Source organism: Octopus sinensis, unplaced genomic scaffold, assembly GCF_006345805.1.
Source record: "Octopus sinensis unplaced genomic scaffold, ASM634580v1 Contig19471, whole genome shotgun sequence".
NCBI classification, from domain to species: Eukaryota; Metazoa; Mollusca; class Cephalopoda; order Octopoda; family Octopodidae; genus Octopus; species Octopus sinensis.
This window is the reverse complement of record NW_021836325.1, coordinates 1-24,595: the sequence shown is the minus strand read 5'-3', so window position 1 is coordinate 24,595 and position 24,595 is coordinate 1. Positions and strand designations below refer to the sequence as shown.

Sequence of the window (24,595 nt, the reverse complement as noted above, 5' to 3'; positions counted from 1 at the left end):
ATATATATATATATATATATCTAATATATATATATATATCTAATATATATATATATATATATCTAATATATATATATATATATCTAATATATATATATATATATTCTAATATATATATATATATATCTAATATATTATATATATATATATATTATATATATATTTACGTTTAAACATTTGTTGTGCAAGAGTTTTTTGTGAAGTCGTGTGTTGAAACAGATATTGTTATATTTCGGAATGGTCATTTTGCCAGGTTAGCCAATAAAAACACACGCACTATATATATTTGGTGTTACTTTGCTTCAGTGTTATTAATTTTTTACATTAATCTTAATCTTATTTCGGCCAGAGTTCATTCGTCACACTCCTGTGACCGCATCAGTGGTCCTTTGTTTTGTTCTCAGTTATTTGTGTCTCTCCTTATTAACCGTCAGTAACGGTATATATATATGTATATATATATATATATTTATATATATATACTTATATATCTAATTTATATATATATAATGTACTGTTCCGTGATAGAAGATTCAACAAAATATTACTCCCTCTGGTGAGAGATAAATACCATTACTTAAAGGCCACAGTACATGCATTTAAACGCTTTTGATAGTTTGATGAATTTGAGTATTTCTCGACGTATAAAACTATTAGCACAATTAAATACTTGTACCGTCCCCTTTAAATAATATTGATAATAATAATAGCTATCTACAAATATATTATTATTAATACTATTATAAGGCTTGTCAAAAGGCAGAGGACTCGTGAGTAGTTAACGGCTGTCCTATTATACGTATATAATGATTATATATTTATATTTTTATATACTTTTTATGATAGAGCCCGAAATAGATTGAGCTATAAATAATAGCTTGGGTTAAAACACCCTGAATTGAGAAAGTCGAAGGCTTCTTGTAGGACTCTAACCCTCATTTTCTCTAAACATGACAGACGTTAGACTATACAATGTGGATAACTTAAAAACGGAATTGGACATTCTCCTAACCTCGATTCCAGACTAGCCAACGGTCCCGGTAGCAAATGCAGACAAAAGCAATGGTGTCAAACTCCGCCATGCACCTAATGCTCTAACCACGAAGTAAAAAGCATATGCGAAAGTTATTATGAAATCCTACCCACCCCAGTAAAAACCAGCCACAGAAGAGGTCTATGGAAAGGGTACTAATTTACGATGGTGGACCAGCATAATCGCAACCTCATTGCTTAAACGTATAAAAGAATAACGGAATATGTATAATTTATGTGTTTGCATGTAAATTGATGGAAGCATGCGAGAATGTGCTTACAAAATTGGATTCGCAGTCATAAGCTCCAGGTGTATTAAAAGGTGTCGTTTTAAAATATCTTATTTGGTTTTCCAACCAATAAAGATCTCTGAAATAAATACCTGACTGGGACGAGTAATAAGGTTGATGTGATTGACAATAACGCTTGGAGTCAGTGCACCAGAATGGGCGCAGGCCAGGGCGTTGCCACCTCGTTTTAGAATAGCTTTTATTTATTTTAAAATTTCGTACCATTTTTTCCCAAGATTTTCTCTTTTGTTTTTTTATCGTTTTTACTTTTTGTTTTCTTTGATTTATTTTTCACTTTTCCTTCTTACAGCATCGAGCTTTTCGTCTTTTGTAATTATCCATTCGGGTTGCTTCGTGTGTATATTCGATTTGCGTATAAAACGTTCGATGGTGTCTTGGGTTCGATGTATCGTCATTCCAATCATTTGAACGATGAGCGAAACCCCGAACAGAGAGCCATTGATTAAACCAAATAAATTCAACTTAGACTTTTCGGCTGTAATGTTTGTGTAAATGTATCCAAGGATGATCATCCAGATCGTGTTACAAGTCAGAAATGCGAAAACACTTTTGACGCGCAACTTCCGGAGTTTTTCAGCGATTTCCGACTTTGGTGCACCCATCTTCACCGTTGAACCAATAACGAAATCTCGTAGAAACCTCCAGAATTTGTATTCGACTTCTTCTTCATACTTGTCGAAGAGGCTAAAGCTTTGAGTGGAAGAATTCAAACTGGAAGAAACTGAAATAAAAGAAAATATATGAAATAATTAAAAAAATAAGGTGCAGGTGTGGTTTTTTTTTTTTGAAGTTTCATTTCCAGTCACATGGTTCTACGTTCAATCCAACTGTGTGGCACTTTCAGTATCTGTTTTCTGCTGTTCTACTAAAGCAACGAGCCGACCAAAAGTCTTGTGAATAGATTTGGTAGACTGAAGACAAAAGAACGTTTTGTGTGTGTGCTTGCGTGTGTGTGTGTGTGTGTTCTCACCGCCACTTGACCACAGATAATTTGTTAACTTTTCCGTTAATTAGCGATTTGGTAAAAATTTCCGATAAAATAAGAACGAGACATTAAAAGAAATGTCCTGGTGTCAATTTATTCGACTAGGCCTTACAAGGTGGTGCCCCAGCATGGCCGCAGTCTGAAAGATACAAAAAATATAAAAAAGAAAAATATAACAACTAGAACAAATGAATTATTTTTCTATTGTGAGTTGTAGCCATTGGATTGAAGCAAAGCCACCAGGGGAGAGTTTCTTATAGTTTCTGTTTCCCTTGTGGCAACATCGTGAAGATGAAATGTGAAAGAATACAAAGGAAGCAAACATGGATTAACTTACTTTTATCTTTCTTTATCTTCTTTTTCTTTTTTCGACGTTTACGGATTTTGGGGAAACAAAGCAGCTTCGGAGCGGAGGCTTTGTTCTGCAAATAAATAAATACATAAATAAACAGTAAAACCCGTTTTCTTTTTATCTTTTACTTGTTTAAGTCAATCGACTGCTGCCATACTGGAGCATTTTTTTGAAGGATTTTGTCGAACAGAACAAGTTTATAACTGTATTATTGGGTCTATGGACGAACCACAAGTCACAGGGACATAATTAAATCCAGCTTAGTTCTTAGGGAGAATCAGCATGACACAGAATGTGACAGTGCTGACCCTTTTTTAAAATACAGGTACAACTCATTTTTGCCAGCAGAGTAAAATACATCAATATGAAATAAGTTTCTTAGTCAAGGACACAATGCAACTACCAAAATCAAACTCATGACCTTACATTCTTGAGCCGAATACTTAACCACTTGTCGACTCGACCACACAGAATAGTAGGGTCAGTTGGGCACCGTCTGTGAAAACGACATGTACTGCGTGGAAGTCGTGCCGGACGCTCCAATACCACCGTTTCAGAGAGTTAGAATGTCGATCTGAGTGTTTGCCCTGTACCCTAAACATGCACCGAGAGTGATAAAAATCAAACTTCCAATCAAATTCATGCTGTTTGGTGTGATCACTAGTGATGGCGATGTTATGCCACAATTAATCTTCCCACTCGGCCTCACATAACATGGATGCCTCCATCAAGTACCTGCAGGAGGTAGTGCTGCCCTGGGACAAGAGGATGGCTGCTGGAAGAGCCCATGTCAGGCTTGCAAGAAGACCCGGTCATGGCTGTCAGACAATTTCCACGACCACATCACCCCTAACATCTGGCCACCTAACTCCCCAAACTGCAAACCCCTTAATTTATTATACGTGGGACGCAGTTGAGCGACAGACCAACAAAATTCCTTGTAACACCAAAGATGAACTGAAGGCAAGGATTATGGCAGTATTCACCAACTTATACAAGGAGACTGTCCAGAAGGGTTGCAGGAGATTCTGAAATCTGGAGGCTGTGGTTGAAGCCAATGGCGATTTTATTAAATAAATTTACTCTTTAGTATATCAAGAAATCTTTATGTAATTTTGGCAAATATATGTTAAAATTAGACGTCAGTGTTATTTCCATTTTTACGTAATTGAGACGATAATTCATTCACCTGTATATATGCGCCCTCATGTACGCGGGCGTGTGTGTGTTTTCACTTTCACCTACCACCGCTTGTCAACCAGTGCTGGTTTCTTTTTGTCCCCGTCTCTTCGGCTATGATAGAATAAATACCAAACTTAATAAGTAATCGGGTGGAACTGTACAAGTAAAACACTTACATGCTGGTGTCCCTGCATGGTAGTAGTTCAATGACTGGATCAAACATTGGCTTGTAAAGTTTGGCACAAGGCTAGCAAGTCTGGGGGAGGGTGTAAGCCGATTACATCGCTCTCAATGTTTGACTGGTTCTTATTTTATCGACTCCGAAAGGGATGAAAGGCAAAGTCAGACTCGATGGAAATTGAACTCAGAACATAAAGACGAACGTTATGTCGCTAAGGCCTTTTCCTGACGTACTTACCAATCTGCCACCTCACCACTAATGAGACAAGTAAAAGATGAAACACTCAAAACATTTCGAGCGATTTCAAATAAATATACTTACAGAATCCCTTGTCCCCCAGCTTTGATCTATAATGTTGCTGATGGCATATGCTGAAACCAAAATATTCATGGTTGGAACCATGAACATGGAGAAAAATCCAAGACATAACATCCAGCACTCGTGTGGGTGTAAAACGGCGGCATAGATAATACAGATCGGGAGTACGAGTAACATATACTCATCTTCAAATTCCAGAGTGCCAGCTTTATCATCTGCAAAGGACAGAAATCAATATTTAGTTGTTGTTGTTGTTGGTGGTATCTTTCTCAATTATCTCCCTTTAAGGCTGTTTAAACAGGTTTCTTTTCGTTTCTCTGTTCTTAATTTTACTTGCGTTTCTATCTTAGTAGAAACTGATGAATAAAGAAATCAAACTACATAAACAAACGGCAGCAAAACCGTTCAGAAATGAAATAACACTAACATATTTTTATGATATATATATATTATACATACATATTAAAACTTTACAGTATACTTACATATGTATATACATCTATACATCGATCTAAAACAACAGGAATACTAAAGGAAGACCGGAGTTTAAGAGAAGCGAAAGCCAAAAGGTCTCATAGTATTTATTTTAAAATTCCTGAGTACAACTTATTATTATTACCACCACCTTTGAAACTATTTTGAATGGTGAATTTGTTGACTTTGGCTTGTATTAGATAAGGATAAACTATTTATTACAGTTACTAAATTTTCTGCAGCCAACTTCATATTCCATGTCTAACATCGGGATCGATCAGGTACCGGACAAGGATTCTGTATTATTTTTCCAGTTTTTTTTTACTTAATTTTTGAGACCCTAACCCTAACTTTAATATTCTCGTTTGTGAGAGCAGTCGAGTTTATGTCAGATATTCTCATTTTAAAAATCATCTCTAACAAATCGTTGAGAGGACGTTGGTGTTGCCTTGGCGGAGATTTGCGCTGTCTGAGTGCAATTATTATTATTGAGTGAGAGAGCAGTGCATGCGATCAATGTGACACTGAAGCCCAGTATACCCATCACGACTACACGTCAGATAAGGGTACACCAGGCACATGCATCACAACCATATGTACGCGACACGGTGATCTCATATCAAGATAAACAGCGCAAGACATTGCAGGTGCGGCCCAGTTAGAATTTTCTTCTGATCGAGTAACCCATCCGGCTCAAAAGGTCCCTGAATAAGGGTTGTTTAAGGATGTTAAACGAAACACTCATATTTCCAAAGGTGAATTATCCAAACCTCTAAGAATTCCTTTCAACACACAGCTATGATGCTTCCCCACTAATTCTGCTCGTGATCAGAGATGCACATATCGTCAGCCACCAGGGGACATGCTCAACTGGTTAAGGTAAAACAACTTATTATTATTTAGGCAGCGAGCTGACAGAATCGGTAGTGCGCTGGACGAAATGCTTAGCGTTATTTCGCCCGTTTCTACGTTCTGAGTTCAAATTCCGCCGAGGTCGACTTTGCCTTTGATCATTTCGTGGTCGATAAATTAAACACCACCTGCGTACTAAGGTCGATCTAATCGACTGGCCTCCTCCCCGCAATTTCTGCCCTTTTGCCTACAGTAGAAAGTATTATTAAGGTGGCGAACTGGTAGAATCGTTAGCATGCTGGACGAAATGCTCAGCGATATTTCGTCCGTCGCTACATTCTGAGTTGAAATTCCGCCGAGGTCGACTTTGCCTTTCATCCTTTCGGGGTCGATAAATTAAACACCACCTGCGTACTAAGGTCGATCTAATCGACTGGCCTCCTCCCCGCAATTTCTGCCCTTTTGCCTACAGTAGAAAGTATTATTAAGGTGGCGAACTGGTAGAATCGTTAGCATGCTGGACGAAATGCTCAGCGATATTTCGGCCGTCGCTACATTCTGAGTTGAAATTCCGCCGAGGTTGACTTTGCCTTTCATCCTTTCGGGGTCGATTAAATAAGTACCAGTTGAACACTAGGGTCGATGTAATCGACTAGCCCCCTTACCCAAAATTTTCAAGGCCTTGTGCCTAAAGTAGAAATTTTTATTATTATTGAAACGGTGAGCTAGCAGAATGGTTAGTGCCTGAGATCAGATCGTCACCGATATTTGTTGCTCTTATTCGCGTTCTGAGTTCAAATCCAGACTTAGCCTTTCATCTTGTGTCAATTTACTCAGCTTGCTCCCTACCCTCAAAGCTCCTGGCCTTGAACTCTGAAACCTGTCGGCGTCCCGCTCAGGAAGAACGCTGTCATCTCTGTAGAAACTTCCATGGAAACTGAGTAGTTGGTCTTATGAGACGTCGGGCTCGAGTAAAAAATTTTAATGGAGTGGTCTCTATACGATCGCTCAAGCTATTAGAAATAGGTCATTCTGTTGATCGGCTAAACTGGAACCCTCGTCATCGTAACCGACGGAGTAGCAGTCTTGTTTATACTAATGTAGAAATTACTGTATTTCATTTAATTATTTAAATATATTCAATATTTGATTTATTTAAAAGTGACTCCTCCTGATTCGGAAAAATTCAATCCGGAAAGTCTTTTCAACAAAATGCTCCGGGAAAATTGATATTGTACCTGTATCTGATTTAGGAACAAGGCAAACTTTGAGAGGAGGGTGTGTTACTTTAATTTTATCTTGGAAGGAAAAAAGGCAAAGTTGCACTCAGCGTGATCTAAACTCGAAACGTAAAATAATCTGAAGAAATAACCTTAAGCATTTTATTTTTGTCGTTTTGTTCTTTTGTCGCGATATTGTAAAAGCTCTATCATCTGGTCGCATTTCTGCAGAACATAAATTCTTTTCTACTTTAGGCACAAGGCCTGAAATTTTGGGGGAGGTGACCAGTCGATTAGATCGATTCCAATATGCACCTGGTTCTTAATCTATCGACTTCGAAAGGATGAAAGCAAAGTCGACCTCGGCGGAATTTGAACTCAGAACGTAAACACAGACGAAATACCTATTTCTTTACCACCCACAAAGGGCTAAACACAGAGATGACAAACAAGGACAGACAGATTAAGTCGATTATATCGGCCCCGTGTGTAAAAGGTACTTAATTTATCGACTCCGAAAGGATGAAAGGCAAAGTCGACCTCGGCGAAATTTGAACTCAGAACGTAACGGCAGAGAAATGCAGCTACGCATTTCGCCCGGCGTGCTAACGTTTCTGCCAGCTCACCGCCTTTTGCAGAACATAAATTAGAGTAAATAGACATTGCAAACACTGAAGTCCGTCGCTTCAAGGCTTGAGGTCACTGGTAATACCAAACCATAGCCACAAATAACGGCAATTTTTTTCTGTTGTTAGCACTTATAGTTTATTAGCACTATGCTTTTGAAGCTGGGGAATCAGTGAATTATTTGAGATTGTTCTATATTGATTCCAGCTTGCTGGAAATAATTAGTTCTGTGCATGGAGGAGAAATTTATCCATTCCATACTTATCTCAAGAGCCATTGCAAAAAAAATAAAAGTTGCCAATTAATTAAGATAAATAATCAAATAACATGCGGCACCCAACCACAATACTATTCTATTATAGCATATTTGTAGTAATAAAAAATATAAATTTTTGCTTTGCTTTAAATCAAGAATTAACTTAGAATCGGGTTGAATTTGGAGTTGTGTGGTCCACGATTCATCAAAATGTAGCAACAAAGTAAGCAATAAGGAATCACCAAAGCAATGAATCGACTCGACGGTAACTAACCAATAAGTCTACACTCACAAGACAGACAGACAGACAGATAAAGAGACGCATATAAATTACAACTGACCTTCGATAATATCTCTGGCAACAATGATGGTAATACCTATGAAGACGCATGAAATCGCAATGCCAAATACAAATATTAAGAAGGTTGTGATATAGACTTGAATCTTCGTCGGAACAAACATACAGATGATCATATAGCCTAAAAGTATCATACAAACTAAGACTGTAGGCGCCACAAATGTTATTTCGAATAGCAAGTCTAACCCAGCTGTAATTAGAATAATGGTGGAACCTGCAGAGAAATAAGAAAGACAAATTTAAAATATGTTAATGTGTGGCATGGAATTTTACTGACAATTGACTGCAATTTAGAGTAGAAAATATCATATTATTGTTCAGACGTTGATAAAGTAGGTTCATATGAACTGATAATGTGCGTAGATGAGGAATTACCTATGGGTATACAGAATGCCGTGAAATACACATCAAGAGCTCGAGGGATGGATGTCAACTTGCAAGGTAGGGTCGATTTAATGGTAAAACAACACCATTGATTATTGGTTCATCTGCCGGCTTTATGCTCCAAAATAATGTATAACTACTTTTATCTTTTAATTCATTTGTGTCCGGAAGTCTGGTCTCACTTAGAATTGCAACATCAATATTATGTGAGTTGATTACCTTTGCAATTAGTGATGTTTTTCATGTTTGTTGTCTTCTAAAGTACTTACATTCCAACAACATGTTACTTTTATTTTCCTTATCTTTATCTCGATTGCAATAAACTGGATGGCTAGACATTTGCAGCTAATGCCAAATTAATTGAAGGCGATACAGTTTTTAGAATTCGTTTTCTCCGATATTGTAGAAGCAGTGATAAAACTAGATAAGACTGCTTGCCACACGAATCTTGCAGGTGCCTTCGAATTCCACAGTGAGATGACCATTACCCTCTGTGCCCCCTATGTGTGGGACTCTGGCGAGGAGGCTCCAGCAACACCCTTTGCCTGTTCCCGTCACCATATCCCATCGCTATAAGGCTTTTAACTTCAAACTATTTCGGCAATGAATTTGTTTTAAACGGTACGGGCTTGTTCTCTATGGGTGTATGTGTGTGTGTTTTTCGTCCAAATAACCTAAATTCCTGTTCGTATTAATATCACATGAGGACAAGGCTGTCTGCATGCAGAGCTGGTGGCTCGAGAGCGCTAAAGATAGAATTTTCACAAGCTTTCGTAACAAATGAAGCCTCCACACCTTCCTGCTTTCATGACGATTGTTTCCGTACAATGTTTATCAAACTGATACCATAAGATTTTAGACTGAAGTTTTCTTCAAACCAAACCCTGGAACAGAAAAGATTCAAATGGGAAGATTGACAATAGGCCACTCAAATGGGCCAGGTCATTTAAAATATATTGGAAGCACAATAAACTCTAAGAGTACTCTTGTTGACAAAGTCAATATTAGAATGTCTAAAGCTACAAGTGCGTTTGAAAAACTTTCGTATCGTTTGAGGAATGAACTGGTGTCAGTCTGAAAACTAAAATAAGTGCATACAAATCTTGTATTTTTGAGCACATTTTGTATAGGACAGAAGCATGGACTTCAAAATAATAAGAACTTGTGTAGTTCTCTTCGAATAAAACCATTCGAGGCGACGCCCCAGCATAGCCACAGTCCAATGACTGAAGCAAGTAAAAAAAGATATATTTACCTGGAGAGATGATAACAATAAGGAACAACTGAACGAGATAGATGATGTAAATGACTGTAAAACAGGCATTATGTCGCACCAGTCTGGGAAGATATTTCAAAACTAGGAATGTATTGGCCAAATCAGATAATATCCAGCGTCGTCGTTGTTTCAAGAACTCGTCCATTGTAGAAGGACAGAAAGTTGTGTTGAAAGCGTACGTACAATATTTTAATTTCCAACCATTCATCATCATAAGAGTACACAACCAGCGATCCTCGCCTTAAAAAGTAAAGAAGAAACAATGTAAAAGATATGAAAACGAAATAAAAGAAATAAAGAGGTTTCGAGAAAACTATCACCTTTCTTCTGTCCTGTGTATCACTTGGGATCATAGACATATTTCTCTAGCGTCCATATATCGTACATGATACACATTCCCAATCTTTTTTAACTACCAGAGAAACTTTGGACTTTGAAAGAAGTATTTATAAGAAAACGCCCCTTAACTGTTCCAACTTCCGCAGCAGTGGCTCGAGAGCCAGCACGTAGAGAAGAGGTAACATGCTTGATGGGCCCTAGTGTGCGATGTTAAATGGTTTCGAGCTGTTTCTGCAGCGCATTGCAGCGATCTAGCCCCTGAAAACGAGCCCCCAAAACGTTAAATAAATATTACCGAGTAGATAAACACACCAAAAGGGAGTGTAATTGCGCAGAAATATTATCAGCGCGATATAAACCATGTTAGCAAAATACGTATAAGAAAATATTTGACTGAACATGCTTTAACCAGCTGAAATGCTTAATTAAACACTTAAAAAATCCAGATCTCCAACTTTTTGAGTCTTTCCAGTATGGCGACCATAATAATAATAAAAGAAATTTGGAACCTCAAGACTAAAACAATACCTGTCGTCATAGGTTCCCTAAGAATGATAGCAAAAGCAGCTGATTGCTACATATCTCAGATACCAGGAAATCCCAAAATGGAAGAAATTCAAAAAATAGTGCTCATGGGAACTATTCATATCCTACGTAAAATATTTCTATGTAATCCCAAAGCATTTTAGTCTGTAAACAGTGTCAAAATACTTTTAAATATACATAACAGCAAACACCTTTTACTTTCATCTTAACATCACACAATAATCGTATAATCAAATGACTTAAAACAAACTTCTAATTTACTCATGTTTTGACAGACATTCTCTGGAACAATACTCTAGCACCCTAGTCATAACACCAACTTGAAGTTCTATATTGTCTCTTGAGGAATCTGGACGAGACTTGGAGTCAACTTGTACAGATACAATGCAAAAGCCAAACATAATAATAATAATAATAATAATAATAATAATAATAATAATAATAATCTTTTTTAGGCACAAGGTTAGGAAATTTGAGAAGAATGTTATACGAATTATCGACCCCGGAAGCGAAGTTGACCATGACGTTATTTGAACTCAGAAGCATAAAAGTCAGAATATAGGCTATATCTCACTCAGAGCGGAAATATATTAAACAATAAACGAGCGGACCAATTACTATACACAGAGTGAAATAACGAAATAATTGGCGCCGTACCTGTGTCTTTGACAAATACATCCATCGATTCCGTACTTGGTTCAGAATATTCATCCAATAATTGATAGAGCGCAGCGATTCTATACAGACTGAAACATCCTGGGCAACACATCACCGAGCCAATAATATTCTGAGCGCTCTTTGTCATCCAGAAATCTTTAGAAAATAAACAACTTTTTAAATAAATATGAAACGGAAATATATTGTGTATATGAAAAAAGGAAGTTAAACTTTCAAGGTGTGAAGGCGCATGCCGTCTGAGTTAGATCGTTGCACTCAGTCGCAAGATATTTCCAGATATTTGAAAGATAAAAAACTTCATATATTTCAGACATTAAAAATTTTCAGTGAAGTTTGACAACCCTTTCGAGGACAACGAAGTACAGGCTTGAACTGTCCACCTCTCTCACGCTTTCGTTTTTTCCTGCATGACAGCACCGCATCGATTGCAGGGATCTGCCTCTTTTTGTGTATCCAGCAGATTGTAATCTTTTAAAAAATGTGACTGCTGTTTCCTCTGTCAAGATGACACGTGTATAAAAATCTTTCTGTAACATTTAAATAGAAGGTAAACTACAAGTGGAAAGGTGAGGTGATATCGAGTAGTTTTTTAGGTAGATAACCCTGGCTATACTGTTTGACTACGTAGTAGACCGCATACTATACTAGCACCGAAAATTTGGATATAGATAAGCCGGATGTAATTTACTTGCATTTTACATAGAGGACGTCTTCAGAGATGTACTAACGATTCAGTAGGGTGAGAGAGATTGGTTACACTTTGAAGCATCATCTATCTGATTCTTAATATTGGTAGTCATTGACTCAAGTATTTGCATGCATGATTGTCATTCAAGACTTAGCAAAACTAGAAAAACGTAAACTTTATTTATGTATCATTTGGTGTCGAAATATATCGCACTTGGCTAAAATTAATTTAAACAATCATACAAGGTACATTTCAGAGGAAGGCTAACTAAACACATACATTTCGACCTATTTACATACCACTCTATTAGGATGCACATACACACACAGATAGATAGATGGATAGATGGAGAGAGAGAGAGAGAGAGAGAGAGAGAGAGAGAGAGAGAGAGAGAGAGAGAGAAGGAAAGTGGATAGGAGTCCATCCTACAATTCAAAAATTGGATCTTTTCCTTTTGCACGGCAGTTTTCAACACAATTTCCAGTTAACTTTACACTTTTAAACTTCTCTTGGCTTTCTTGAGAAAATTGTAATTTGTAAGTTTAACGTAGTTTAATTTTTTGAATTTTAACGAATCAATCGCCACTATTTAGCTAAAATCATTTGCTGCGTCTAAAACTGAGACAACATCCTGTCACTGTTATGTTTACGTACGGAAAGCGTGTGTATAAAATTATAGAATTATTTTGTTTGTTAATTGTTTAAATTATTTTTCGTTTTAACCTTTCATTTTTTTTTTCTTAAGCAATAGAAAATAGTTTAAACAATACACATGTATCTCAAAACAAAAACAAAACGAATAATTTTAGACACACGCGTAACAATTAAATTAATTTAACAATTAAGGAAAAAAAACGAAAGGCTAAAATTTAGGGTTAGTGTTAGGGTTAGGGTTAGTGTTAGAGTAAGGGTTAGTGACAGGATGTTGTCTCAGTTTTAGACGCAGCAAATGATTTTAGCTGAATAGAGGCGATTGATTGGTTAAAATTCAAAAAATTAAACTACGTTAAACTTACAAATTACAATTTTCTCAAGAAAGCCAAGAGGAAAAATGTTTTATTTTGACACATTCTACCAATATACGAAGTTTTAAAATGTTTAGTTAACTAGAAATTGTGTTGAAAACTGTCGTTCAAAATGAAAAGATCCCAAAAATTATAGTTAAAAATGTAAATAATGTTGGAAAAGGCAGTGAAGTATATCTTAGAGAATAATATATAACCGGTTTGGTAATATCTATTTTATCAAAGATTAGAAATTTTAGAAAGAATCTTTAGGGAACAAAGAGAGAAAAAAGCATTTTTGTGGAGTTTTAACATTTTGTACCGAAATTTTAGTTCTTAATCAGATTTTGATTTAGTAAGTCTCTTACACATGTTTTGCTTATGCAGGTTTGGACCGGAGTTCAAATTTCAGGAAGTTTTTTTTCAATTGAATGAGCAGTTTCTTATTCATGGTTTGGTTTGGTCAGCTAGCTGTGTGTGTGTGTGTGTGTGTGTGTGTGTGTGTGTGTGTGTGTGTGTGTGTATGTGTGTGTGTGTGCGTGCGTGCGTGCATGTGTGTGTGTGTGTGTGTGTGTGTGTGTGTGTGTGTGTGTGTGTAGAATCTATTGTCAAAAACATTTTCTTTTGAGAGAAAATTATTATTTTTTAATTCTAAGGTTAGTTATTCAGAGAATTAGGGTCGAATTTTTTGCCATTTGTTTTGCTCTATGTGTATGTGTGTGTTCCGGATATAGGGCTCTCGATAAGTAGCTTATCTCCCTTGGCTAGGCGGCGCTCTATGCAGACAGTTATACTTCCGCAGACTACCCACGCCATTGTTGTTGCGTTTCATGTCTCATCATGGATATAAATCAGCTCGATAACCCAGCTATCGAAGCACTTACTGTTGCCGAGTTTAAGACTTATTTACGATTACATGGACAGTATGTTACTGGAGAAAAGGCGAACTTGGTTGAAAGGATTAAAGGAATGAAAAGTCTTTCAATAAAGAACGTAAATGAATTAAATTCATCAGACGAGAAGTGGACTTCAGACCGGAATAAGCAGAAACTTATATCTCCTCTCGGTGAGGATTTACCTAATCCTAATGTGCAGAAATCAGATTGGACTAAAGATCTTTATAAATTGCCGAATTTCACGGATAAGGACATTTACAATTATCTCGTGCTATGGATGAAATCAAAGCAACAGTTAAGGAGTGGCATGAAAGACAAGTTCATAAATTTGAATATCACGATGTTAATGAAAACTGCTCTCACTGCAATTGTCCGGTGTCTGGTAATCCCTTCAATACCAACATCTAACAAAAAGAACAATCCTGATCATAGTGTGAGTAATTATGTCAAAGGTCACTGGCAATGTACATTTAGCTGATTGCAACTGCTCTGCAGGGAAAGAGCCTGTTTAATTATTTTGACTTTTTTCCCTGTATTTTTTATGGATGTAAGTAAATAAATGTACAATTAAAACAATAAATAATAAATAAATGAAACTTAATTTTGTATATATTTATAATCCCTATCATATTTATCAAATACAAATGAACATACACATATCTCTGAAGTTTATCTAATAGTGTATTTCATATTTCAAGCAAGGGGAGGCCTGTAACCATATCGGAGCTTTATTACATGCCCTTGTCGACATAACTACCTATAAGAAACGTGGGACTTTTGCACCAACCTCCATGAAATGCAAGTGGAACAATCCAAGAAAACGGCAATCATGAAACATTAAAGAATTGTTCAACGCAGAGATGGTAGGACTTCACAAGCAACCAAGCTGTTCTATGATATTCATATCTTCGTCCTCCCTGGTCTCAATATCTTCTTGACAATTCATTCACTTGTATATTCTGCAAATAAGTTAAATACGGTTTTACGTGGGCATAGCTTCCAGCAATCATTCACTGACTTGGCCACGAGCATGATGAGGTGTAGAAGAGGGAGTGACACTCAAAGTCTATTAATCTGTTGTGTCTATTAGTAATTAGAGAAATATTAGATTCAATGCTGTAAATTTATTATTTAATCAAACAAAAAAATATATATCAGGAAAAATATCGTTTTCTTCTATTGAGATGTGGTCAGTAGTTCTAACCAGCTGTGTGTGTGTGCGTGTGTTGTTTTTTCTGTGACTCCGTGTGTGTGTGTGTGTGCGTGTGTATGCGTGTGAGTGTGTGTGTGTGCGTGTATATGTGTGTGCATGTTGTTTTTGTGTTTTGGGTGTATGTTTTGTATATAGTGGTCGCTTTGTGTGTATGTGCGTTTTTGATTTTGGGGAGAATGCTTTGTGCGTATATGTTACCATTGTCTGTGTGTTTGTGTGTGTGTGTGTGTGTGTATGCGTGTGTTGATTGATAATGGGTGTTTAGACATTTAATTGCAGTTTTAAATTCATTAAAAGAGTTTGGTGTGTGTGTATATTCTAAGTGACTAGTGGGTACGTCTTTTGTGGTGTATGTGTTTGTGCATGTGCGTGTATTTTTTTTTAAAGTTTTGGAAGCATGTTCTGCAATCTGTGATGTGTGGGTTTGTGATTTTGGTTGTATGGAGATGTTGTGTGGGGTGTGTGTGTGTGTGTTTTGTTGTGGTGTATGTGTGTGTGTTTTGCTGTGATATGTGTGTGTGTATTTTGCAGTGGTGTGTGTGTGAGGTGTTTTGCAATGGTGTGTGTTGGTGTGTTTTCTTCTGGTGTGTGTTTGTGTGTTTTCTTGTGGTGTGTGTGAGTGTTTTCTGGTGGTGTAAATGTTTTCTGGTGGTGTGTGTGTTTTCTGGTGTGTTCGTGTGTGTGTTTTGCGGTGTTTGTGTGTGTATTTTGAGGTGTGTGTTTGTGGTGGTGTGTGAGTGTGTTTTGTTGCAGTGTGTGTGTAGTTTGTTGTGGTGTGTGTGTGTGTTTTGTTGTAGTGTGTGTGAGTGTCTTTTGTTGCGGTGTGTGTGTGTTTTGCGGTGGTGTGTGTGAGTGTGTTTTGTTGTAGTGTGTGTGTAGTTTGTTGTGGTGTGTGTGTGTGTGTGTGTGTGTGTGTTTTGTTGTAGTGTATGTGAGTGTGTTTTGTTGTGGTGGGTGAGTGTGTTTTGTTGTGGTGTGTGTGTTATGTTGCGGTATATGTTTGGTGTTATGAGAATGTTTTTTATGTGCGTGCGTGCTTGTGTTATTGTGTGTGTATTGTGTGTGTTTTATTCTAGTGTGATTCTCTGTGTGTGTGCCTTGATTTATGGGAATATTTTTATGTGTCTGTATGTGTGTGCTATTGTGGTATGCGTGCATGCATGACAGGTCTTTATTGACTAATGGTCGGTTTTTCGATATTTAGTTGCTTGTATTTGTTAATGAATTTTTTTCCTTGTTTATTCTCTGTTGTTGGGTGAAAGAGTCTGAGCATTTGTAGAGGGAGAAGATGTTAAAACTGGGTAAGGTCATTCTCGCACATTTTGCAATGTGACTCCCTAAGGGAACCTTCCTTGTCCTCTCGTCTCGGATCTGTTGGCGGTGCAACGTCATTCTTTTGTATAATGAAATGCCTGTCTGTCCTTTGTGGTTTTGTTGGCAGTTTTGTAGTTTTAAGTACCTGTCACATACACACACATACACCACAAACTCACACCACAATAGCACACACAAAACATTCCCATAAAACCAAACAATAGCATACACACAAACTTACGCACACACCGCGATCAAATACAATAAAACAACACACACACCACAATAACACACACACACACGCATTCACATAAAACCAAATATACACTACAGCAAAACATACGCATGATAATAAACACGCACACACCACAATCGAACAATGAAGTACACACACCACAATAATACACACATACACACACTCACACACACAAAACACCTCCATAAAACATAAGCAGACACCACAATTTCCAGAACACGTTTCCAAAACTAAAAAAAAAACCGCGTACACACACGCCATTAAAAATACACACAGACAGACAAAAATAACAAACACACATACACCAAACACTTCAATAAATTTAAAGCCACAGCTAAATATTCTAAACACCCACTATCAATTAGCAAATAATGATGTCACACATACACACACACTCACACCACACACACACACACACTCACACACACACATACAAAGTATTCCCCACAAAATCAAAATCTCACACGCATACACACACAGCCACTACAATATAAAAAACATATTTAAAAAAAACAAAACAATATACATGCATGCATAGACATACATACACACACAGAAAAACAACACGCGTACACGCACACACACATAGCTGGTCTGAACTACTGACCACAACTCCTCAATAGAAAAAAATGATAAGAAAAATACTTCGATGATATATCCCAAACACACACAAACAGAGCAAAACAAATGGCAGATAATTTCACCATAATTTTCTGAATAACCATCCTTAAAAAAAAACAACATTAAGTTATTTTTCTCTCAATAGAAAAAGAAAAAAGGAAAAATGTTTTTGGCAATAGATTCCAACACACACACACACATCTGGCTAAACCATTAATAAGAGGCTTCCCATTCAATTCAAAAGACTTCCTGGAATTTGAACTCTTGAACCCCACACCAAACCTACATATACAAAACATTTATTAGAGAATGACTAAAACAAAATTTCATGAAGAACTCAAATATAGGTGCAAACTGATAAACTATCTCAAAAAAGAAAAAGTTTTTCTCTCTGACTCCCACAGAAATTATTTCTAATAATTCTAACCTGTGAAAAGATAGACACATCGAAACCGGTTATATTTCATTAAACACTCTCTAAAATATACTTCTCTGCCTTTACAACTTTACATTTTTAAACTTTATATATATATCTTAGAGGTAACTCCAGATCATCAGCTTCACTCGAGCTCATCATAGAGTTCGCATAAGACGCATGCCTGCCCGAAGAATTTCACGTTTTCCTGCAATATTTCTAGGCCCCAAAAGCTCATTTTTTATATCTAGCACTGTCTTTCTCCACTTCCAAGTTAAGAGTAAAAATAAAGCAGCCCTACAAAATACAACTTATCTTTATACACAGATGCACAGAATAGTAGCAATCAAATAACAACAGTGTACAACAAACATCGGCGATTTGACTGTCGCCTGTACTCTAGACAAAAGATGCCAGTTAGTCTTTTTCACCTACCAGTCTCTAGAGAAATTTGTTTCAAGAAAACATTAAATTTGAATTACTTTTTTTATTTTTACGATTATATATAACAACTCGTGCTGTAACTTCAGAGTCCGAATCAGGCGCATGTGAACGATATCGAGAGAACTTCTGCTACGAATGATATTTTTTGACACATGGCATCTCTAAGACGACCGCCAGACGCTGAACAAAAATAAATGAACTGCGACCAGGCTCAATAAAACGAGCCCGAGGTATTGGCTGCAATTATATACTTAAAGTCAGTGTTGGCAGAAATTAAATCAGCCTGCAAATACACATTCACTTTACTAAATTCACACTCGGGCTAAGCTCGAACAGCCCCAGTGCCGGAGTAACCACTGATATGTATGTGTGTGTAATATATATATATATATATATATATAATCATCTGCAATATCCAGCCTTTTATCGGCAAGTTCAAATCGAACTATGACGTATGATATTTAAAATACTTACTATCAGATTATTTATACAAGATATCAAGTGATATTTAAACAGCAGTAGAGGCAAAAAACAAGAACCAACCTTTAGCATATTCAAACATTTGGAACCATACAATTGGGTGATTTCTCTCGCCGATGGGATGTGTCCGGCCACAAGCAGCACCGAGTCGAAGATCACCATTACAAGTGTTCAATAAATCGAGTACTCCATCGTCACTGAACTTCATGTCGGAATCTGTTGCTAGAATATATGTCCGGTTGTCGAATTCCTCAGGATTCGGAAGGAACGGCGACTCGATGTTCACTGCGGTATCCTTCACTAAATTTCCACTAATTGTGTTAATAGGTTTCCTGACGTCATTGGGAACCATATTATGTATTGTACGCTGGGTCCATGAAGTGCCAGAATTTTCAAGTCCATGCTCGTATGCAGAGTCCACCGATGAATGGTTGCTCGCTGATAATCTAGCGTTCATCTTGAGAATAGCCAAGCGATTTGGAAGGAAATATATGCTAGTGGATGAATGTAGGCTGTTACTCAGCTTTGTCTCATCCGACCTGTATGACGTGTCAACCTCGCTGGAAAATGCCGAAGAATCGCTAAATTGACTCAGCATTGAAATTCTATAGTCACCTCGTATTCCTGTTTGGTTGTCCAATGAATCTACACCATAGAATTTCCTTTCATCGACATAATAACGGGCGTTGAATGGCGTCGATTCCATTTCGCAGTGTTTCAGTCTTTTTTCAATCCAATCATAAGATTTTTTCACCCGGCAACTCATTACGTAGTTCATATATAATACCTTTAAAGATCGAGAAGAAATTACACATTATATATACACATATTCACACGCACACACACGTATGCGGCAGTGTGTGCATATGTGTGTGTGTGCGTTTCAACAATGATATCTTGTGTTGGAATGGAGATTATTGTCAATGGAATTAGTTACTGCCACTTGCATCGTCATTGATTCTTTCTTAACAAAAGACAAAAGAGTAAAGTCGCCTCCATGAGATCCGAAGTCAAACAATGAACAACTGAGACTATAAAGAATGTTTCCTTTTCTTGTGCACAATTTTATAGAGAAAACCCAGAACACATCGATTAAATCCCTGTTTTCACAAGCCAGTAATTATTAAGGAAAGGAACATATCAATTGCGTTGATCCCATTACTTGACTAGTACCTCATGACATCAAAAGAATGAATAGCAAAGTTAACTTTGGCGAAATTTGAACTCAGAACGTAATGAATCGGTAGTAACAGGGCTAAGCATTTTTTCAGAGATTGCCAGTTTGCCTCTTAAAAGGTTTCAAATTTTGGCGCAAGGCCACTAATATTTCGAAGAAATGGGACATGTCAATTACATCGACATGTGTATCACATATGATGCATGAATGGCCAAAGGAATATGCCAGGCGTATAACATGTGATAGGGGTTAAAAAGGAATCTTGGAGTAAAGCAATAAGAGCTAAATCTCTCTCGGACATACTACGATCTTAAAAAGGATGGTCACAATGGAAGTACATATACAAGCGCGCGCACAATGTACAACCCAGATGTAGCCAAATCACGGCATTGAGACATTGGATAATGTATCCTAGAAAGACTATATATGAATAAAACTGGCCACGATGGTCATATATGGAACCACTTAGTTTATAGTTTTGCTCAGTCAGATCTCTTGGCTCTGAATAACAACAGCGGGTTCCTGGACACATTATGTATTTAAAAAATAGATGAGAGTTGATAAAGCTTTGATCCTTTATTCAGTGTTTTCAAACAGATTTGGTCAACGGCCAACAACAAAAAGCATATGACTTTAGCTTAAATTTTGGAAAGAATCGCAAGACAGATTCTTGAAACCGAATCCACTGGTTAAAGTCCTAGGAGTAGACTAAGAACAAGGTGGGTAGATAATAGCCATAGTCTCTGTTGGTCATGCTTGTGAATCCATGTGGAAAGTGAAATGATAATGGCTTCTGGTAGGGACCATATAGAGAAGGCGCCTGAGGATTCTACCCACACAACTCAACACTGAGTAGCAGGCAGAGAAAATGGTTGATGGATTAATTGGCATCAGTGACACAACAACATATCTGAAATATGAGATCCATACATTAGTTTTGTGATGTAAAAGGAGGTCAGATTTTTGAAATGTAGTCTTTCAAACCCAAAAGGCGTGAGGTTGGTCATAAGCTCAAGTGCCTTCCATCATAATTCTCTCCCTTCAAGGTCGACCCAAGTCTAAACATTAACAACAACAGCCCATGTATTGAGATTCAATGGTATTGTTACCAGAGAGTTTACAGAAGATAGGGAAGAGACTGGGTAATTTAGGGAATCTGAACACACACACACACACATACACACACACACATACACACATATGTATATATATATATATATATATATATATATATATATATATATATATATATATATATATATATCAACAATTGAGGGTAAAATTAATTAATTAATCAATTTCACCAAGTATTCAGTATGTAAAAGGACCATTTAAGGCGAATTCAAAATATTACATTATATAATTAGGGCTTAGTAAAATAAATTACTTTGCCACATACTGAACTTAATTATATAATGTAATATATATATATATATATATATATATATATATATTATATATATATATATTATATATATATATATATATATATGTTATAATAAATAGACACGTACACGTGCACATAAATATATACATGCATACATACATTCACGCACATATCTATGTTTTAGACTTACCTGACTCCATCGTTTCTTCGGTTTCACTTTTTGAAAGTCTTTCAGATGCAGAAACAATGGAACACCACCATTTAAGATCCACTGCAGCTGCAATCCGTAAGGTACTCGATTTGCATACACTTCTGTACGAGCAATGTTCAGTTCGTTTTGAAGTAACGACAGAAGCTGCAGAGCAAACTCTCCAAGATCGTTTCCCTTGCAACCATTATCAAGAATCACGTGGGACTCCATATAGACATGAGACAGTTTTTTCGACAAGGATATTCTGGAATTCACAGAAGAGATTTAATAAAAACAAAAGATGCAACTGTAAATTTAGTTTCTCATTATAATCTCAATTCTAATAATTCTTCGTTTTTGTATTTGGTTTCCAAGAGTCTTGGTGTGAAGTCAGGAGTTTAAACATATTTCATTGTATCACAGGAGCGGGGATCATTATGCCAATGACAAACACACACACAGTTCGATTTCACTTCTTTATTATTCGTTAACTGATTAGTTATTTAATTGATTGCTTGGTCAATCGTGGAGTCAGGGAAACCTTTCAGCGACATTCGCTACTAGAAGACATGCAGACAAATAAATCTGAAATGGACTTCAAGCAGAGAGGACATGTAATTCATGAGGTCACAAATAGCGACAAAAGGACTATGACAAACCTAGCAAATAATCTGTTAGTTAATTGATTAAGTAGTCAACCAATTGACAAATAAATAAAGAAGTGAAACAGAACCAGTGCTTATTATTGACATAATGGCCCTCCCGAAACAGAACAAAGTATCATAATTACAGCAACAAAATCATTGCTAACTTTACTTCTCGGTCACCTCTATGACATATTTACAATGGAGAGCCAAGTGCAACTCTCTATGCATTGGCTGCATGTTTTGTCGCTTATCCTAGTATAATGGAAACATTCTCATGTATTGGCATAATCATTCTCCTGATATTTAACAAAAGCTGTTTCATCTTACGAACCGAATGCAAAAACTAAATACCCTGTTTAACATTTCTTAAAAGATTGCTATTGCGAACAACACTAACTTTCACCTTTCTCTCAATTATATTCCATAACAAACAAACCAGTGTTGTTATATTTTTTGTGAACCTTAAAATAGTACAAATCCAGCATTATATGTCTCGATTAATTACAAGAAAATCTTTACATTGTAACCAGAATACGACTCTTTACTCCATATATATACATGTGTGTGTGTGTGTGTTTGTGTGTGTTTGTGTGTGTGTGTGTGGTGTGTGTGTGTGTGTGTGTGTGTGTGTGCAGCATCTATATTCTTCCCTGTCCCTGTGAAATCTTGTATCCCTGCCGTAAGGCTTTACTTTCACACACGCCAGTTTAATTTAAGTCGTCCATAGTCGAAAGACACCTGTTGTTATATCTTGTTATTTGTATTTGTGTAACCTTCTCCGTTTATTTTCCGTCCATGTTTTCGTATACATTCGCTGCTTCCTTCCAAGGAATATAATGCTGTTAACTAAGTTTTTCCTTGGGGCTGGCCAGATTGGAGCAATCTCGAGTATAATCAGCCGAAATTACAAAGATAATATGGAACTCGACTGAGGAAAGAAAACTCCGGATGACCCGTCCTTGATTTCTTTGTATTGTCTATCTGGATGTTTTGCGTTCTTCTCCCATTTTGTATATATATATATATATATATAGCCAATATATAGCCAGGAACCAGCGTCTTAGTATGAGTTCATACATATTGCTATGTAGATGCACAAGCTTATATAGACACATGCACACAAGTTGACAATATCTTGTCTATGCATATTTTGTATACATAGGATGTATACACACACACTTACATATCATCCAGACGGGCATCCTCTAGTCTTACACCAGGGTTGTTCCAGGACTTACGTATAAAGTTCATATATTTATTATCTGCATTTACATAGTTCAAATTTTTGTTAAAGAGTTAGGGTACTCAGCTTTATCAATACTTTTGGTGTTCATTGCGTTCATCACCTCCCTATTAACTACATTACTATCTAATGATTTACCACTTCTATTAGTTAAGCAATTAGTAGGAGTTTAGGATCTTTAATTAATGCAATCTTATCATTATGATTGATTGATTGATTCTAGTTTCAGCTTATGAGCTGTGGCCATGCTGGGGCACCGCCATTTGGTGTTGCTACTTGGTTTCACTTCATGGAGGCTTTCTAGCAACTGCTATTTGGTGCATGAGAGAGTTCGATGCAGCTGCCCTCATCTGCCCCTCCTGCCGTGAAGTTGGTTCATCTGGGACACCTGACAGGAAGAGATCCAGCTCGATTTCAAAGACATCTGTATCCACCCCATGCAGGTCTCTCAGGTTCTTCGGGAGGATATTGAAGAGCTGTGGGCCTCGGAAGCCCAGGCTATCACAGAATCTTGTCCTACATCTTGATGGCAAGTTTGGAGTCCTAGGCCACGCAGTGGCGCCCAGTTCTGGCATTTGCGTAACTCTCGATGCCAAAGTTCAGGAAACTTCCCTCCAGGATCTTCCAGATGTATATTATGGCATATCTTTCCCGCCTACGCTCCAGGGAATATAATTTTATCTCTTGAGTCTTTCCCAGTAGCATACATTCTGCATAGAGGCTATCTTCTTCGTGTAGCTTCGTTGGATCGCCTCAAGTTCTGTGATCAACTTGACACTGGATGGTGACCATAGCTGAGAGCAATAGTCAAAGTGGCTTAGGACAAGTGTCTTCCAGAGGACCATCATGGTTTCTGTTCTCTTGTTCTAAAGGTTCTAAGAATCCATCAGCCAGCGTCTGCATTTCATTGTCAGTTTAGCAACATGTACATGAAAGGTCGCGTCATCACTCATGTGAATACCCAGGTCACGCACTGATTGTGCCTCTGGGATTGCAATCCCTCCGGGTCCAGTGTATTCCTTGGGTATTGCATTCAGTTTTGCATGCTGATAGTATAAAGCTTGAAACTTTTCAGCATTGAACTGCATGTATTCTTGCAGCCCACTTGTATATTTCGTCCAGCTCATATTGCAGGTGCTAGTGTCTTCGGGGTTCTGTATTGCCTGTGAAACTTTTGTATCATCTGCATAACTTGTGATCGTGGCTCTCCGCGTGGCTGAGGGCATGTCTGAGAGGGCCATTATGAACA

General features: G+C 37.1%; 1 protein-coding gene across 1 annotated transcript; it reads right to left on the bottom strand.

The window, feature by feature from the left end:
* Positions 1 to 747: 747 nt before the first annotated feature.
* On the bottom strand, positions 748 to 21,721 carry LOC115232141 (chitin synthase chs-1-like; the record flags this gene model as incomplete). The annotated part of the gene is made up of 8 exons (XM_036500273.1): positions 748 to 2,064; positions 2,666 to 2,750; positions 4,365 to 4,576; positions 8,132 to 8,362; positions 9,788 to 10,048; positions 11,351 to 11,506; positions 18,766 to 19,489; positions 21,457 to 21,721. Coding segments are annotated over 8 exons (2,392 nt in total), but the record flags the coding sequence as incomplete, so codon positions are not given.
* Between the last annotated feature and the right edge of the window lie 2,874 nt (positions 21,722 to 24,595).